The sequence below is a fragment of the Lacerta agilis genome, chromosome 13 (genome assembly GCF_009819535.1).
Source record: "Lacerta agilis isolate rLacAgi1 chromosome 13, rLacAgi1.pri, whole genome shotgun sequence".
NCBI classification, from domain to species: Eukaryota; Metazoa; Chordata; class Lepidosauria; order Squamata; family Lacertidae; genus Lacerta; species Lacerta agilis.
The window spans coordinates 12,723,633-12,742,141 of record NC_046324.1 but is presented as its reverse complement, the minus strand read 5'-3'; the positions used below and the strand labels follow the sequence as shown (position 1 = coordinate 12,742,141).

Below are 18,509 nucleotides of genomic sequence, written 5' to 3'. Positions count from 1 at the left end.
CAAGCAAATATGAGACATGATTCTTTGGGGTGAAGTAATGAGCTTTTAATGTGTGCTTTACAGACAGAGAAACACTGCCTGGATAACAGAGTGCTGGGGCGGGGACGGGGGGGAGAGCTTCTTCAGCCTTCCACCTAGGTTGAATGAATGAGTGGTTGGCAAAGGGAATGGGGAGGGCTCTTTAGCTATGCCTTTCTACATTAACTGTTGAGTGAAGTGGTGTGGAAAACGGGCAGGTACAGGCAGAAGAGGATTTACACTCCTTGTCAAGAATGTGGCACGTGAACTAGACGCTTGTTTCAAAGTGCCCTGGAGCACTTTTTTTTGCACAATCACCATCACAGGGAAATGTCCAGAGAGAACCATAACACTCCTTTGCAATACATCCCCAGAGCCGTCTGTAGGCATCAAATGTTTCAAAGGACACAATGCAGTTCTTCTTAAGTTTCCATTATGATTTGTTGTTGTTGTTCAGTCGTTCAGTCGTGTCCGACTCTTCGTGATCCCATGGACCAGAGCACGCCAGCCACGCCTATCCTTCACTGCCTCATTATGATACTCAATAGATATGCCTCAATGGGCCCCCATTTCCAAGGGAACCCACCTTGGCCACTGTTACCGCTGCTCATTCACTTGCACTCTCTCTCTCGGGTCAGTCCTCACAGCCACCCAGAAGGAAAGGGAAAGGCAACAGAGGGTGCAGCTGCACCTCCTCACTCTTGTTTGCATACTGAGAAGGAGCAGGTGAACCAAGGAGGAACAATAACACGAGAAAGTAGCTGCAGGGACGTGGGCTTCAGCAGATGCCCGATTATATCTGACGCTACCCTTGGCTTGCTCTACTTGTAACTGCCAGCAGCTGTCAGCCAACATGCTGCCCTTGCTGTTATTTGAGATGCTTATAACACCAAGGCCATAACTTACACATCTCACACAAATTCAGGCAACAAAAGTTCAGCTGATTTTCCTAGACAGGAGAGGGAGATCTGGAGCAGAGATGGGGATGAGATGCTCAACCCTTTCCCCATTCATAATCTTATCGTCATATCCCCTTTCAGAAGCTGCTTTGCTCTAGAAAATGTAAGCATCGGGGGCTTTTTAGATCTGCGTGTGTATGTAAAGTGTTGTGTTCTGCCCTACACAATGATGTGTGCTGTGTTTGTTACAGACTTTTTAAATTTTGTAATAGATGCTGTAATTTTAATATTGCTATGTGAGCCACCTAGAGGATTCCACTCAGTGACGGGCCTTGGGGTTTCAAATTTCAGCAGCACCCTATGTGACGCCAACATTTGGCATCCCCGCCTTCCGTTCTGCCTGAGTTGCAGGGCTCCCTGCAGGACCCCCAAGGCACTGTGCAACCAAAGCAGTTGTGCTACCCTAAATCTGCCACTGTTCCACTGGGATCATAAGATGATAAATGCATTTATATGCAAACTTTACCCCAGTATATGTATCTTTGTATATACTGCTTGGCTGGTGAATTGCATTTCAAAAATCAGAGAAGTGCTAATTTCAAAGGAACGGTGGTTTTCAGTTACAGAATATTTCAGAAAGTACAAATTAGGTTCACCTCTAAATGGAAACTGAATCAAATGCCTTCCTTATCCCTGAGTCTTCGACATTATACATTCTGTTCCATATTGTGGTTCTGAGCCGGTGGGATTATAGTGGCTAGAAATCAGGTCACAACATCATAGTTCGATATTGGTGTTTATGTAGGATAGCCCGGTATGCTAGAAATTCGTTTTTTTCATATGTGCTGAAAATATTAGATAAGTAGGCGCACCGTTGTTTTTTAAACATGTCTTGGCAGAACACATTTGGAAAATGTCAAGTGTTTTTACATGTCACTGTAATGTTTATTGTGAAATAAAGGAAGTTTCTTTCTATTGCAACCAACTGCAGGTGGCTGCACTGAACAAGGGCAGGGAGCAAAGAAAGATGCTTCATTGCTGAAAAATGCAAGCAAAATGGATCTTTTTGATGACCCTCGATATATCAACACTCAGAATTTGCAGACCATACCTAGTACTACCAGAAACCGCGCTGCAGAACAGACCTGTGGCAGCCCTGTTCACCATTCAAGTACGTTCATATTCCTACAATACATGCCATGAGGCTTTAAATTAAAGAAATGTGAATCCTTGCAAAGTCATTCAGGCTTTTTGAAACACTGCTAAGCATCTGTTCTTGATATGAGATTCAAGACGATCAATGCCAAATTTATCATTAATGAAAACAATGAGCGGTAACAGATGACCATTATTACTCAACACAGTTGCATGTACCCTCTTCGTAAGCTGTTGCTTCCACTTCCTTGCTTCTCTGGATTTCTGCCCTTCTACACACAGGAAGCTGCCTCATATCAGGTTCATCTACTATTTATTCTATTTATATCCCATCTTTCCTCCAAGGAGAAACTGAGTACCTGGTTCTTCCCCTCTCCATTTTCCCCCTCACAAGAACACTGTGAGGTAAATTAGGGTAAATCTGACTGGTCCGAGGTCATCTAGTGAGCTTCATGGTTTAAACCCCAGTCTCCCAGGCATTACTCCAACACATTAACCACAACATCATATCATGCAAAGTTGTCTATTTTGACTGGCAGCAACAGTCCAGGATCTCAGGCAGAGGTTTCCCCACCTAGTTTATTCTTTAAAATGGAGATGCCAGGGATTGAATTTGGGCCTTCCGCATGTGGACACGAGCTCTACCACTGCACTGTGGGTTCTGCCTTATGCTTGAAAGGGACTCAAAGCTGCTTTTGTGTGGTGAGATCTCATGTTCCATGAGTGTGGCTGATCAATAGCAAGCTTCTCCTTATCAGTCAGCGGTGAGGCCTCTTTGTACTTGTGAACTAAATCTCATTAGGGACAGAAATCTTTGTACTTGTGAACTAAATCTCATTAGGGACAGAAAGCCGGCTTGTGATCGTGACTCCAGAGTACAAAATACAGTGGCCCAGTTCAAATGTCACACAGTAAATTATATTAAATGCTTTAGTGTGAATGTGCTGACCTAGGCTGTTTTGGTCCTTCCTGATAGAACATGGAGAAAACAAACCACGACCCCTGGCTTCACATTACATCTGAGCCACGGATTGTGGTTTATTTCACACCAAGCAAACCATGATTGGTAAGCTAAGAATAAGCTTGATCTTATCATTGAGGTTTGTTGGGAGTGAAACAAACCACTATTTTTTGGATGTCAGGAATAATGGTTTGTTTCTCCCCAGTACAAGCAGGGGACAGTGAAAAAGGTGCCCTCCGTTTACTGTGGCTAGTCTCCTGTTCACACTCCTTATGTTTACTAGTTAACTGTTTAAATAATAACAATTGTGCAAGCTGCTACACTGCCCTACAATTTAAAAAATCATTTTCTCATTGTTGAAACTATTCCCCAGTGAACTGCAGTGCAGTGGCCTTTTCCCAGTTGGTTGATAGACAGATTTTCACAACAGTCAATAATAAATAGGGTTGCCAGGTGTCCACTATTTGAATGGAGAGTCCACTTTTTTCACATTATGTTCACTATTTTTTTTCACAAAATAGTGGACTTTTTTTTATTCAAAAGCTTTATGATGAAATGGTATTTTAATGCGTGTTAAAATGTTTGTAAGAAAATATATAATTTAATTTAATTTAACCGCCCCCCCCCACTTGTCCGCTATTTTTTGGAAGCAGACCTGGCAACCCTAATAATAAAACTTGTGCTTTTTCTTTTGGTTTCCATTGAGTTTTACAGCAGGGATGGGCAGAAGAATGTAGGCTGTGGATCACTGGTGAATTTCTGGTGGATTACTGTCACCTGCTGATTGATGGCATTCTTCCAAATCATGCAGCCTAACCCAGGTGTATCTTACACATATTTTTAAGCAAGAGTGCATACATGCTTGGGGACATTTTACACAAGTTTGTTGTGCCTTAAAAGCTAAAGGGTCTTTGTCGGGATAACCAGTCATTGGGATAACCAGTCGCTGGAGAGCCTGCTCCTACTGGTTATGAAGGTCGCTGGTTATGAGGGTTCTTGAAGGTCGTGAGGAGTTTTGGAAGTAGATGAAGGGCTGAAGAGGATAGAATAGGCAGCAAGAAGCAAAGCAAAAGGTGCGGCCGAAGAAGCAGAAGGAGGCCAAACAAATGAGACTGCAGTCGGTAGTTTGCGAGCGAGCTCTCTGTCTCTCTGCTCGTACTCGTCGTTGTACTCGTCCTCGAGCTAACAGAGGCAGGGCTATTTATTGGCAAATTATACAGCATCATCAAACAAGCATCAACTAATGACAGCATTGCAATAACGAGTGTTTCCAGGCGGGAAACCAGCCTTGTGACCGTTACCAGGAGGCTTCCTGGCGCGCTTTCGGGGAGGCGCGGAGGGATCCAGGCTCCAATCTTTTTTCCTTCTGCGCAGTAGCGCGGAAGGACCAACAAAGCGGCTACAGCGTGGGAAAACCCTAAAACGTATTCCCACAGGTCTTAAAAGTTTGCTTTATAAAGACATCACTGAATGATGGGAATCCTTGTTCAAAAAAATCAAAGTGAAACTGAAGTCAATTCATTATTGTAGGTTTTGGGAGCGCTGTTGGAGGCAGTAGGCCTCTGAATGTCAGTTGCTGGGAATCCCAAGTGTGGAGAGTGTTCTCGCACTCAGGTCCTGCTTTCAGGCTTCCCATAGGTTAGCCTTTGTGAGAACAGGATTCTGCACTGCATGTGACATTAGCCTGATGCAGCAGGACTTTTCTTATGTTCTCATGATTCAGATCATGTCTCTTTACAGATGGTTTATGGCATGCCAACGGTGCTAGTTTGAAGCAGCGTCTAATCCAGATCTGTGCATTTCCTTCGCTTTAATTTCAGAATCATTGGAAGAGGTTGAGCAGAACCTGACAAGTCTTGGAAGCATTGCAGGCACACAGCAGCAGCTGTGGAATGAAGAATGCTACCATGGAAAGTTAACCAGGAAAGCAGCAGAGAGCCTCTTAGTGAACGATGGGGATTTTTTGGTGCGTGAAAGTACGACGTCACCTGGCCAGTATGTTTTGAGTGGGCTACAAGGAGGACAAGCGAAACATCTGTTGTTGGTGGATCCCGAAGGCAAGGTAGGAACATTTAAGAAAATGGATGTAGTAATAATCACTAGGAGGATCACTGGGCAGGTGCAGAGTGCCAGAAATAGCATTGCCTGGTTATTGTTCCCTGGCAACTGGTATTTAGAGGCATGCTGCCTTGGATCCAGGATGGAGTAGAACATGGGTAGGCAAACTAAGGCCCAGGGGCCTGATCTGGCCCAATTGCCTTCTAAATCCGGCCCGCGGATGGTCTGGGAATCAGCATGTTTTTACATGAGTAGAATGTCTGCTTTTATTTAAAATGCATCTCTGGATTATTTGTGGGGCATAGGAATTCGTTCATCCCCCCCCCAAATATAGTCCGACCCCCCACAAGGTCTGAGGGACAGTGGACTGGGCCCCTGCTGAAAAAAATTGCTGACCCCTGCAGTAGAAGCAGACAGCGGGATGAAACAAGATTGGGTGGCATTGCTCACCTAGCTTCCCAGTGCAGAGTTGCTGCCAGTAACTGAGAGAGGAGGGGCAAGGTGGCAGGGAGGGCGGTGCAATGGAATAGCAATAGCGTGAGCATCTGATCGGCTCCGCTGCTGCACCCACACTGCACCAACCTCCCTGCCACCTAGCCCCTTGCCCGCTCAGTGCCCAGCAGCGACCACTGTGTTGAGAAGCCGGGTGAACAAAGCTGCTCCAGCACCACAAGACACACACCAGCTGCTACTGGGATGCAGCATACAGCAATCATGTCTCTGGCTTTTAGTATTTTGCAAGTGGAAGAAAAGCTGGGGAGAAGGCAAGTGCAATATGGTGGTTCGAGATGCAGAGCCACCTTATTGACACACAATTGAAAACTAATGTTTGCCTTTAATTTTTTGCTGCCTTTTCTAGGTTAGAACCAAAGATCATGTGTTTGACAGTGTGGATCATCTCATTCGTTACCACATGGAAAATAATTTGCCAATAATCTCTTCTGGAAGTGAATTAAATCTGAAGCAGCCTCTGAGGAAAGGGACTGGACACCCGCAATAGAACAAATAATTAGGTTGGCTTACGCCATCCTCAAGACAATTCCTCCTTTCTTTTTCCTAACAAAACTTCAAGTGACTATTGTGAAACATGGATCCTAGGAATCCAGCTCTGCAAAGAATAGATGATGCCTCTAGATGCTGTTACAAAAGACTTTGTGCGTGTGTGTTATCTACTTGCCAGTCTGTTTATCTACTTTACATCTATACAGTCCCATCTGGACAGCTACAACAGTTTTACCTTACAGAAATAAAACCCTGGAGAGCAAGAGAGAGAGGAGATACCAAGCACCAGAATCACTTTCTAATGATTTTTAGAATCAGTATGAAATATAAAAGCACAAGCAAAGGATCACAAGCAAAAGCAAAACTGACTTGAAGAAACTGGCTGGAATGATAGAAATATGTGCCTTTTAACCAAGGAGGTGTGGGGAAATAAATAATCTTTATACTGGATAAAAAAAAAAGTTGATTAATTTGTCTAGGTATACAATATATGATTGCCAAAAAAAAGAGAGAGATAAAAGAACCCACAGGTCAATTTGAATAGAACAATAAAACAACAACAACAACTTCCATAATGATATTGATCTTTCTTTGAGGGCTACTCCAAAATTCAGTTTCATTAATCAATTTCATTGAAATGTAAGTATGCTTTGGAGAAAGACCACAGCTTAAGAAAGGTATCAGATTCATTCATTAGTAGTAGTAATAAATAATAACACCCCTAAACTTTTTTTTAATGTTTGTGCAACATTTGCTAAATGTAAGTATGTAAAGTAAGCATAATTTTGAAACGGAAGCTGACACTGGGTTAAACTTACCGTAGGTTTGCTTGCTTTTCAAAAAGCCCTTCTATGCCTTTACCAGCAGCACATGTTATGTTATAGCTGAAGCTTCATTTGCATGTCATGCTGCTGTTTTTAAAAAGAAGAGATGGACTTAATGGATGGTAAGCCTAGTTAGATGCTAATATTTTTGAGAGTCTCAAATATGATTTTACTAATAATGCCAACAAGTATCAGAAATAACTTTCACTCTCAAATTCCATTGTAAGTTTACAATATAGAGAAGCTAAAGGAAACAGATTATATGTTATTTTGCAGGGGGACCTTTTAAAACTGGCAACTTTCCTTTCCTCTTTTTAAATTTTGCATGCTCTGTATTTCTCCTTCCCTCTGCTCTTTTTCAGCTCCATTAGATTTCTTTTGTTCCTAAAAGTTAAGAAACTAAGTTTCTTAGAAATAAATATCCACCCTGCATTGTCTCTGTACCCGTTGTCAATCTGAAATATTATGTAAATTAGTATATACTGGAGCAATTCTGTACTTTATAACAGAGAGACCAAGTAGTGTGTTTGGAGTTTTGAAAAAGAAGACTACACTCTTAAGCACACACATCTAGGGAGTAATATTTACCGAACTCAGTGGCCACACTCAGATGTTCTAATCCTGACTTGATAAGCCATTGCATGCAGGTCCATGGCACTCATATATATGCTGGTTTATTAAGCCAGGATTTGATTGTTATGAACCTGGTCGCTGGAACTTACTTCCAAGTGCACATACTCAAGACCACACTGCACATGGAAAGGATAGTTTTCTCAGGGTATATTCCTTTTTATATATTAGCACAATGCCACCAAAATCATATTTGCAAGAGCTGAACAAGTTGGCAGAGCAATAGATGGTGATTCTCTCCTAGGATGCCCAACAATGGATATATGAAAGTCTTAAATAAGGTTAGCTTTTAAAATAATGACATTTAAAAATAAACTTTGTCTGTGCAAATATATTTTACATGTTTTGTTTCTGTTCCTTTTACAACACACTGTTCACACAGTTTGTCACAATGCCAAGCTGAAAATCCCAACATTTTACCAAAAGGCTTGCAGGATGAGATAGCTTGTTGGTGGTGACTAAACTGCTCATGGTAATTTTGGTGTATAAAGCCTTATATAGCTTGGGACCAAGATACCTGAAAGATCATATCACCCCTTACATACCCAGCCAATCACTATGTTCTGAAGCTGAGGGCCTCCTGAATCTCACCAGGAGGTCTGTTCTGCACAATTTAGGAATCAGGCCTTTGTGTTATGGCAACTACACTCTGGAATGTTCTCCCATTAAATATTAGACAGGTATCACCTTTCTGGCACCCAATGATGCTTGGGGAGTGCTGTTCGGCCCAATGGAGCCTTCAATGCAGGGTTCCTCAGGGTTCAATTTTATCCCTCATGCTGTTTAGCATCTGCATGAAACTGCTGTGTGAGGTCATCTGAAGTTCTGGAGTACATTGTCAGCAATATGCTGTTGAGACACAGCTCTACTTCTCCCTTACATCTGTAGGTGTGGCATGGGATGTGCTGGACCATCGTCTTGCCTCTGTAATGGACTGGATGAGAGCCAATAAACTGAAGGTCAATCTAGATAAGACAGAGGTACTGTTAGTAGGCAGTTCCTTAGACCAGACGGGTTGGGGGAGGTTTGCTCTTGATGGACTTACACTCCATTTACGGAAACAGTACATAGAGGATATTTCTTGATCCTTTGCTGTCACTTGAGGCTCAGGTGGCCTCAATGGTGCAGAGCGCCTTCCATCAGCTTGGGCTGGTGACCCAGCTGTATCCCTATCTGGACAGATATAGCTTACAGTAACTAATATCATCCATGCTCTGGAAACCTCTAGGTTAGATTGCTGCAATGCATTATATATGGCGCTGCCTCTGAAGACGGTTTGAAAACTTCAGCAGGTGCAGAAATCAGTGGCCAGGTTGCTCACTGCGGCAAGACTGTCTGAGCACATAATCCTGGCCCAAATGTACTGGCTGCCAATTAATTTCCAGGCCTAAATCAAAGTGCTGGTTTTTACATATAAAGCCTTAAAACGGCTCAGGACCACCACAACACTTCAAGGACAACTTCTCCCCATATGAACCGCCTCAGACCTTGCAATCACAATCTGAAGCCATTCTTTGTGTGCCTCGTCCACAAGAGGTCCAGAGCGGCAACACAAGTACTGTACAGGCCTTTTCTGTGGTGGCCACGGGCAAATAAATAAAAACACTTAACTGACCAACTGCATCGCAGATAGCTCAGTTCTGCCCCCAACATTTATTCTGCCCCTGCCTATGGTGGTGGCTCCCCATTTGTGGCATGCTCTTCCCAGGATCACCTGCCACCTTCATTGCACATCTTTAGGTGCCAGGCAAAAAAAAAAATTCTCCTCTCCCAGGCCTTTGGCTAATCAAACCATCTATGGCCTTTTAACATGAGGGGGGGGGGCTTTTATTTTTGCTTGTTACTGTGTTACGTATTTTTTGGTGTTTTTATAGTGTAAACTGCTCTGTGATCCTTGGACGAAGGGTGGTGTATAGAAATAAAACAACCAACAATTGTTGTTATGATTATGATTGCCGGGCCTGATCCAGCAATGTGCTCCTTCTGTTCCGTCCTTGTGTAAGAAGAGGAGGTGAATGGGTCCTGAAGGCAGAACAGAGGATGGCCCCCCCCCCCCCCCCCGCCAGCCACCTCCAGCCCCGGAATAATTCCTATTTGGAAGACAGCCGAAATCCTCCCATTTGCCAAAACCACCCACTCAGCTCCCCTTCCAACAGGCTGCCTGCAATGTGCTTAAAGCGCAGCCGCAGCCGGCTCTGAAACTGTCTGGACCTTTGCGCTCCTCCCGATTGGCTGAGACCTCCATCCAACCGCCGAGCAGGTTCCTTTTCCCGCCGCCAGCCGCGCCAGCTTTCAAACAAGGAAAGGCTTCGCGGCGCAACCGAGCTTGGAGCAGAAAGAAAGGGAAAAACAAAAAATAGCAAAGTCCGCCTCTTCGCCCACGCCTACCTACCGGTTTCTCTCAACCCCTCCGCTTCTCCTTGCCTATTGGTCGGCCTTTCTTTCAATCACCCGAAGAACGGCTGGCAGGTTCGGTCGTCACGCGGAAGAGAGAAGGGGTCGCTTTTAGCGGCGTGGGGACGGGGGAACAGGTGAGGCTTCTCGGCTGCTTGCTGTGGGGAAAAAAAAGTGGGGGGGGGGGTCCCGCTACTCGCTCGCTCGTGTAGGAACCCGGGGCGGGGGAGGCCTCTCCGTTCAGTGCGGCGGGCTCCTCGGCTGCGGTGGGGGCGCCCATGTAGGGGTGGTGGTGGTGGTTGGGCGTCGCCATGGAAACGGGGCGCCTTGGGCCTAGACGTCGAATTCGCCTGCTCTGCTTCCCTCGCAACTCGCACCCCGTTTTTATTTTATTTTAAAGAAACAATGTTTTAAATAGGCACCTGTGTCATTCGCTGTGGTAAAGAGGGACACTCTTGTGCTAAAATGCGACCGAGTGAGCTTTGCGTAGCCGCTTTACCCCCCCCCCCCCGACTAGGGTTGCCACCTTTGTTGTGGCAAAATGCGGGGAGGTTGGGGGGCGATTTTTATTTTCTCATCTGGTGCTGAAGCGACTTCAAAGCAGTCCATTGTGATCTGTTGCAGTCTAACAGGATGACTCCTCTGGAATTTGCCACACGCACACTCATGGGATTTTAAAACCTGTCTGTGCTTGGCTACCCGGAGCTTAAATACATGACTTTTCACACACCCTTTCAAACACATGCATTTGGAGAGGACACCGAAATACAGGACAGGTGGCAATCGTACCATTGACCTGCCTAAATGGATGTGAGGTTGCAGCTTCGCAGCGTAACCTGAGATGCTCCAGTGGCAGAATTCTAATTCACCTCAATAAAGCACACTTTTGAGCAATACTCATTTACTGGGTTGTGCTGCGTAAAGGTGCCGTGCTATGTAGTGCTTTAGAAGTAGTTCTTGATACGTTTTCAAAAGAACATCACACAGATATTGCTGTTAATGTTTGGGGCTGCTTTTCTGATCGTTCAAAGCGGCTTGCAAAAGAAAAATGGCGACCAGGGACTTGCAGAAGATGCTTGACAAAACCCCATTTGCAAAGCTTGCTAAACCAAAAGCCAGCTAGCGGAGAAAAATGTGCCTTTCCAAAGGCAAGTAAGGAAGTATATATAATTCTGAAGTTAATGGAGAAGGCTTTCCCAGAGATGGGGAAGAGTATTGGACAAATGCATGGATGGCTCTATTTTTACCTCCACTGTTGGAGATGGTATGTCTCTGAATACTAGCCACTGGGAATTACAAGTGGGAAGGGTGCTATTAAGCTTTTGGTTCCTCCTTGCTGTTTTTCCCTGAGCATCTGTCTAGCCACTCACAGAATGCTGGAATATAATGGCTCTATGGTCTCATCCAACAGAGCTGTCTTAGTGTCTTAGGTTGTTTATAATTTGAAGGAATAGTGGGAGCTTCACAAAATATTTCCCGCTACCTTATTCACTCAGCAAGGTTTCAGTCACTCAACATACAATAGGTTTCCCAAGCTAATCTTTCTGAACTTAGGCTGAGTAGGACGGGCCATTCTCTTATTTAGGTTCATGGATTCTAGCCTCTCTCAGGGTCTTCAGGGAAAGGAATTTTATTTCAGTGTGGTGGGTCAGAACCAAAAAGGTTGGCTAACTTCTCCTGGTCCCGTCTCTGGCTAGTGTAACAAGTAAACTGTGCAAGCCATCAATTTACACATTATTCTGCAAACATTGCTATGCAAAGCAACTATTTAAAATAGCTTTTATATTCGTAGGTTGGATGCTTGAGGCTAGCTTTTTAGACTGAAGAGTGCAGGAGTTTGGGTTGGATCTATAAAAATGCAGCAATCAAACATCAAGGCATTTCTCAATCTCTCAAGTACCAATTGAGTTTCACAGAACTCATCAAAAGCATAACAGATCGGGCAAAATAATAATTTTGTTAGCAAATCTTGAGATTAATTTTTAAAGAATATGCAGAGAATAAATTTAGAGGTGATTTGAAGGTTTGGTGAGGTGTTTATTTGAGACTAAAATGGTCTGTTTTCAAGGTTATATAGGGAGTTGCTATTTGTATCTGACTGGTGAGTAATTACCACAACCATCTTCTGCTTCAGAATACGAAACCTTCCAAGCATAGTAACGTAACTGAACAAAATTAGCAATTGAACTGCAAGTAGGGAATGTTATATGAAAAAATTGGGGTGGGGTAGGATGGAGGGGGTCAGTCTTTATGACTGCTTATGAGCAGGGAACCAGACATTGTTAACTCCTATTATGTGCCTTTTGAAAGCTAACTGCAAACCAAGGGCTCAGTATCAAAGAATTTTTAAGTAACAAGGAGCTAACAAATTCTGGCTAATGGGAACGTCACTTTAGGAACGGTGTCTGTATGAGGGCTTTTTTCCTCTTTCACTAAAGCTTATTATTATTATTATTAATTGCAATTGTGTAATTTTTGTTTTCCCCAACACAGGTGAAACAAGAAACATTATTGCAAACATGTCACTTGACTTTGACAGCGCAGCTTTGCAAGTACAACATGAAGATGAAGAATATGACCAGGAGGACTATGCTAGGGAGCAAGAGGTAAAAATTAAGACTTGCCAAAACTTCATGTTTCTTATTCTTTCCCCGCCTCCAAATTTCCTTTTTTCTTACTCTGGGGTAGATGACTTGTTCAGCACTAAGGACCACATTGGAAATGATTTAGAACATATTAAGAGCATGATGTACCAGGCCAATGGCCCATCTGGTCCAGCAGTATATCATATACAGTTCATTATATAATTAACAATATTCTTTCCTTTCAGTATTATGTTCTTCCCTTTCACACCTTCTTAAAAGGTCAACCAGATGATTTTAAGACCAGATGGCTGCTGGCTGATATAAATAAGTTCACCAGCTATAGAGTTATTGTGGCTAGTAGCTGACCTTTTCTTCATGAAGTTGTCTAATCCTCTCTTAAAGCCATCCAAGTCGGTGACAGTTACTACTTCTTGTGGAAGTGAATTTCAGAATTAACTGTACTCTGTGTGAGGAAGTACTTTTCTTTCGTCTGTTCTGAATCTTTCAACATTCAGTTTCATTGAATGCCCACAAGTTTAATTTCATGAGAGATGGGAAAATGTATCTCTCTATAAATGCACTTTCTTGAAGCCATGCATAACTTTTACACCTCTAGCATGTTTTCTAAACTTAGATGCCCAAATGTTGTAGCCTTTCCTCATAGGTGAGTTGCTCTATGCTCTTGATCATTTTGGTTGCCCTCTTCTAAACCTTTTCCAGCCGTACAATATGACTGACCTAGTATAATAATAATAATAATAATTAATAATAATAATAAATTTATTATTTATACCCCGTCCATCTGGCCGAGTTTCCCTAGCCACTCTGGGCGGCTCCCATTCAAGTATTAAAAACAATACAGCATTAAATATTAAAAAAAACTTCCCTAAAGAGGGCTGCCTTCAGACCTAGCATGTCTGCTATACAGCTATACTGGCAGATCCAACTTGTAGAGTTGTTGAGCTTTTACTGAGACTTTCTTATTATGGGATTGGACTCCACCTCAGAAATCTACTTTCTGTTAAGGCTAATACTGTTGTCTTGGAAAGACATTTCTAGTGACATCATAATCTTCTTGAAATTACACCTGAGTGTCTCATGATGTCACCGAAACAGCTCCTTATTAGTGTGGCTGTTTGTTTAAAAAACACACCTTTAAATAAAGTGCTTTTGTCATTTGCTATTTCTTAAGCTTCTGTACATGTTGGAGTCAGCTGTTGTAACAGAACTGTGAATTATGCCTTCTCTTATCTGGAGTATTTAGGAATGTGGGTGCCTCTCTCTATTATGAAGAGAGACTCTGCTGTTCTGTGCAGCACTTCAGTATGTGTTTCTTATGCATTTAATTTATTTAGTTTTTTAGGGTGCCTATTGCACATGTAACTGATTTTGCTGTGTATCAGTTTTCCCTGAGAGTTCTGTATATTTTCTGGACAGAGAAAACACAAAAAATTAGCTAATTTCTAAATGGAGTTGTGTCAAGTGGGCTTATAGGAAAACTATTGCTGGTTAATTGTATTGCAGTATTTGTATTGATTTGGTCCTAGAGAACCAGAGTGGCTCTTACACCACCATCAGCTGACCAGTACAATCTCCTGTCATTGTTGTATTAATGATAAATAATCAGCATAGAATTTTGCTTCTTGTCTAGTTTGACTAACAAGCTATTGGTTGTTAAAGGCGGAAAGTATTCCTTTGCTGGATGTGTTTCCTGTCCCACTTAATACACCTTGCTATTGGCTTTCACATGCTCTGGTCCATGGGGTCACGAAGAGTCGGACACAACTGAACAACAACAACAAATTGGCTTTCAAAGTATCACAGCTATTTATCTCAAAGTATTAAACTAGGATAATTTGCCAGAATGCACTTGTGTTCAGATATCAAATTTTTGTTGTTGTTTTTTGAAGCCACCTTCTGTGGCTTCAAAAACTCCCAACTTTCCTTCCTTTAGGTATGCTGATTACCAGCTAAATTAATTCCCTGCCTTCCACCGGGATGGTGACATGCTAACCTAATTTTTGCAGAGGTCTAAACATGTTTATGGGCTGTACTACCACTTCATACTGCAAGTGGGGACTGACTTGGACATTTTGCTATACACCCCCTGTCCCAAACCTCTGAAATAAGCATGCCAGGAAGAAGGGGGACAGTATAGCTGAGCAAGTCTAGAGGCAAAAGCGGGCATGACAATGGGTGTGATTTGTTAGTTTAATGTAGCAGACTATATTCCATCCACAGAAAAGTGGGAGGTATACACACACACTGTGTATTTATCAATCTATAGTTATATCTTCATCCAGGAGGGGTTATAATAGTAAAGGGCACATTCCAGCCAGGCAAAAAGCTTGATGGTGAGAGGAGCTGGGCCAGGAAGAGCCTGTTGCCTACAAATAGTCCTAAGGGCCAGAAGGAGAGGGCTGCATTTGGTCTCTGGCCTTGAGATTCTCCATCCCTCGTCTAATCCATAGAGCAGGATTTCCCCAAATTTTGTCTCCAGCTGTTGTTGGACTACAACTCCCATCACCCCTAGCTAGCAGGACCAGTGGTCAGGGATGATGGGAATTGTAGTCCCAAAACAGCTGGAGATCCAAGTTTGGGAAACCCTGCATAGAGATGATTTGAAATCCTGATTGTGTGAAGGCACAATCTTTTCTCCTATACAACAGTATAAAAATGCAGCCCGGAAGCTGTCTGCAGACAAACGCTGGCTCCCTTGGCAAGTAAAGCGAGATGAGCACACAACCCCATAGTCGTCCACGACTGGACCTAACAGTCAGGGGTACCTTTACTTTGAATCCCACTCTAAAATATGAGAGAGGCATTTCGTTTGCCTGTTATTCTTTTTGTGGGCTGATGCTTTCCTTTAATAAACAAACGTGTATAGTCTTTGCTAGTTTTAGAATGAAGAAAAATTGGGTATCTAATTTAAAACACCATAATCGCTTATGTTGTGTACAGTTTTCTAGTAACGTGAAAAAAAGAAAATGTACTGCACAGATGTATCAGTTGAGATCCATTCTAAGTACCAAAACCTCACTGAAGGTTTGGAAGAACAGGTGCACTCTATACAGGATTCCTTGCTCCAAGTAAGTAAAGAAAGTTTATTTTAGTTAGTTACTGAAAAGTAACTTCCTCAACAAAGAAATACTGGGGAAGGGTATTCTGAGAGATGTAAGTGGTCTGTAGCTCTTCCCTCCCAAAAGAAAGGTTGGTCCTGCAGAGACTTAAGTACTACATTCACAGTATTTTCTGGCTTTTAAAAAAAAATACTTGGAGAAGTGCAGTATTTGTTTCCTATCATGATACTTCAGCTGAAATAATGTTACATTATTACCACCCACTCCAGCTTTGAAGTAAAATTGTAGTGTTCCTAAGTTTTGTATGTTCCATTACATATTATTTATTTAAAGCATTTATTCCTTGTTATTTAGTCAGAAACACTCCCAAAGTGGCCTACAAAAAATTGGTTATAGAGACTCATAATCTAGAAAGACATGACATATGAGGAAAAGGCATGGGAGGGAGAAGGAAAAAGCAGGCTCAAACAGATGTTCTTCAGGTAATGCAGTTATATAGTTCTGCCTAGATAGATTCTTTCTAGAAGTGCAGCAACTCCTTTCTGAAGTCAGCAGCAGTTGTGGATGTTCCTTTACCTTTGATAAAGAGTGGTCCCTCTCCCCAAAACCCCACCCTCCACCAGTTCCAGGAGCAGAGCAGAAGGCAATATTCAGGCCAGGAGGATAGGGCAGCTTTTGCCACACACCTCTTCCCTCAGGCAGGCTTGCATATCAATATCATGCCATGTCAAGACAAACAGTGCAACATTCAAATCAGCTACCCCTCCTGGCTTCTCTAAGTCATCTAGGAGTTGAGGTGGAGAACTCTGCGTGTGGGTGTGAGAGACAGACAGAGGGCTGGGGGAGAGTTTCCCACTCTGTACAGTATTCTTTGAAATGTGAGGAATGAAGTGCTGGAATAGAGGAGGGAAAAACTCATGCAAAGAAACTGGTGATTGAGTAACCTATTGTTCCTGATTATTTTCAAGTAGTCAGTTACAGGCATTGGGTCCAGAGTGTCCAATCTGCAAACAGTCCTTCCGTTCCCCAAAGGGACTCTGATCCAACAGAGACATCTGCTGCATCCCATAGCACTATCTCCCACTGTTTCATAGGGTCCCCAAACCTTCCAGAGCAGATTCTTACAGTCATGGGGGTGTAGTATAAGGAGATGCAGGGGCAACTAGTAGCAACAGCAGCAGCAGCAACAACAGCAACAGCTTCCTTCTTTGAATTCTGCCTATGAAGCATCCAGTTATCAGAGTTCTAATTGTCTGAACTACAGTCTTACAGTTCATGATATATTTCCGATGTGCAACTTTGTGCTGAACAAGTTGATGAATTCTAATCTTGCTTACTCTTTTGGGTAGCAGCAAAGCATGCCCCTCAAAGGCATCTATGTGTAGGTTGTGCAATAGGTCAGCTCCCATAAATGAATGTGTTACTATGGATCTATTCCATCTTACCTGCCTTGTCTATGACAGTGAATATCTTCCATACTTTTTGTGCAAATGTTCATGACCCAGCAGAGAAAGAATAATATGTGCCAGGGTAGCACTATTGTAATGGTATGGAGTTTTCAGAACAATGTAGCATGCCTTCTCCTCAGTTTAATTCCTTCGGTATAGAAGGTGCCAAAAACTCTTTTGACTTAAGCACAAGTCTAGTTAGTGGATATGTGCTCCATAGAATCAAAGAAATATAGAATTGTAGAGTTGGAAGGGACCCTGAGGATCATCTAGTCCAACCTTCTGCATGTTTATGTAACTATAATAAGTCTTATTTCAGTTGCAGCAGCTATTAACAGACCTTCCCCATGATATGCTAGAAGACAGCGGAGATCACCTCTCTGATTACAGTGCACCCGAGGACCATGAACAGTAAGAATCTTGACTCTCTTTATTATCCCCCCTCCTCAAATAGCACTCACAGTAACTGTATTAGCAACACCAACTGCCTGAGTAGATGAAGAAAAAAGTTCAGCTAATTATATATATATATATCTCACAATAATGCTACATACGCTCACACATATCCTACACATACCCTATGGCTCCATGTGCTTTCTTTATAGAGCACAGAAACCCTGGGATCAGGATGCCAACAGATGGAATGATCATCCAGTTGCAACAAATCCACAAAGTGTAAGTTAATAGGACATACAGTAGAGCAAATTGGCATGCATGCTTGCTTGTTTATCCTTATCTTTGCGCAGGTTTGCAAAATAACAATTTATTCATGTCATCTTTCACACTTTGCTAGCTGTAACATAACTAGTGCCCAGTTGTGCTAACTAACTTTATTCACAGGACTATGAACAGGGTCAAAATTTGTATGCTGACCGCTTTTTATATGACCAAGGCAACTTCCAAGGTGAAATGCATGGCAGTGACTGGTCAGAACATCACAATGAAGATGAAGATAAAAGCATGTATGAGATTTCTGGCAGAGCTAGTGAGGATGGATCTGATGAAGTGTATATGGGAGGAGATGGGTTTAAAGCATCTAGCCACTACCAACAAGACAACATATATCACCTTCCAGAAAACTTTAGGCCATACACAAATGGTCACCAGCAAGAGTTCAGTAAGCAACACAGCAAAACAGACAATTTCATTGATGCTAAGAAGGAAAACTTGAAGGTATGTAGACTCTTTGAAGCTGCTATTTTGTTTTCGCATTTCCTGATATTCATCTTCCAAAGTTCTAAAAACTAGTTGTATTGCAAAATGCAAGAAAACTGGAACTACAACCTCAAGATTAAGTCGGTTTGTAACTTTCAAATAGCAAATCTGGCACTTTTAAGTTGGGTCTAAGCTCTGTTGAATTCATTAGGGCTTATTTCCAAGTAATGGTTTCCAAATTAAGGTATTGGGGTGCTACATTTCACATATTGTTTGATCCTGGTATCAGAAACCAAAGTA

The 18,509-nt window shown here is 42.6% G+C and overlaps 2 protein-coding genes across 9 annotated transcripts in view; both read left to right on the top strand.

Moving 5' to 3' along the window:
* The window catches only part of SHC4 (SHC adaptor protein 4), a 58,830-nt gene extending 52,230 nt beyond the window's left edge, over nucleotides 1-6,600 (top strand). For all 4 annotated transcript variants that reach the window (XM_033167233.1, XM_033167232.1, XM_033167231.1 and 1 more), the window contains 3 exons: nucleotides 1,909-2,088; nucleotides 4,854-5,095; nucleotides 5,951-6,600. In XM_033167233.1, the coding sequence (XP_033023124.1) occupies nucleotides 1,909-2,088; nucleotides 4,854-5,095; nucleotides 5,951-6,091 (563 nt within the window). In that variant the 3' untranslated portion in view covers nucleotides 6,092-6,600. The remainder of the gene's footprint in view (nucleotides 1-1,908; nucleotides 2,089-4,853; nucleotides 5,096-5,950) is intronic.
* Nucleotides 6,601-10,001: 3,401 nt separating this feature from the next.
* CEP152 (centrosomal protein 152) overlaps nucleotides 10,002-18,509 on the top strand; it is a 44,944-nt gene continuing 36,436 nt past the window's right edge. For 3 of the 5 annotated variants that reach the window (XM_033166963.1, XM_033166961.1, XM_033166959.1), the window contains exons 1-5: nucleotides 12,440-12,547; nucleotides 15,488-15,615; nucleotides 17,374-17,465; nucleotides 17,660-17,729; nucleotides 17,895-18,227. In XM_033166963.1, the coding sequence (XP_033022854.1) occupies nucleotides 15,514-15,615; nucleotides 17,374-17,465; nucleotides 17,660-17,729; nucleotides 17,895-18,227 (597 nt within the window). In that variant the 5' untranslated portion in view covers nucleotides 12,440-12,547; nucleotides 15,488-15,513. Of the gene's footprint in view, nucleotides 10,079-12,434; nucleotides 12,548-15,487; nucleotides 15,616-17,373; nucleotides 17,466-17,659; nucleotides 17,730-17,894; nucleotides 18,228-18,509 lie in introns of those variants that run through there. The other 2 variants (XM_033166960.1, XM_033166962.1) reach the window with 2 other exon arrangements.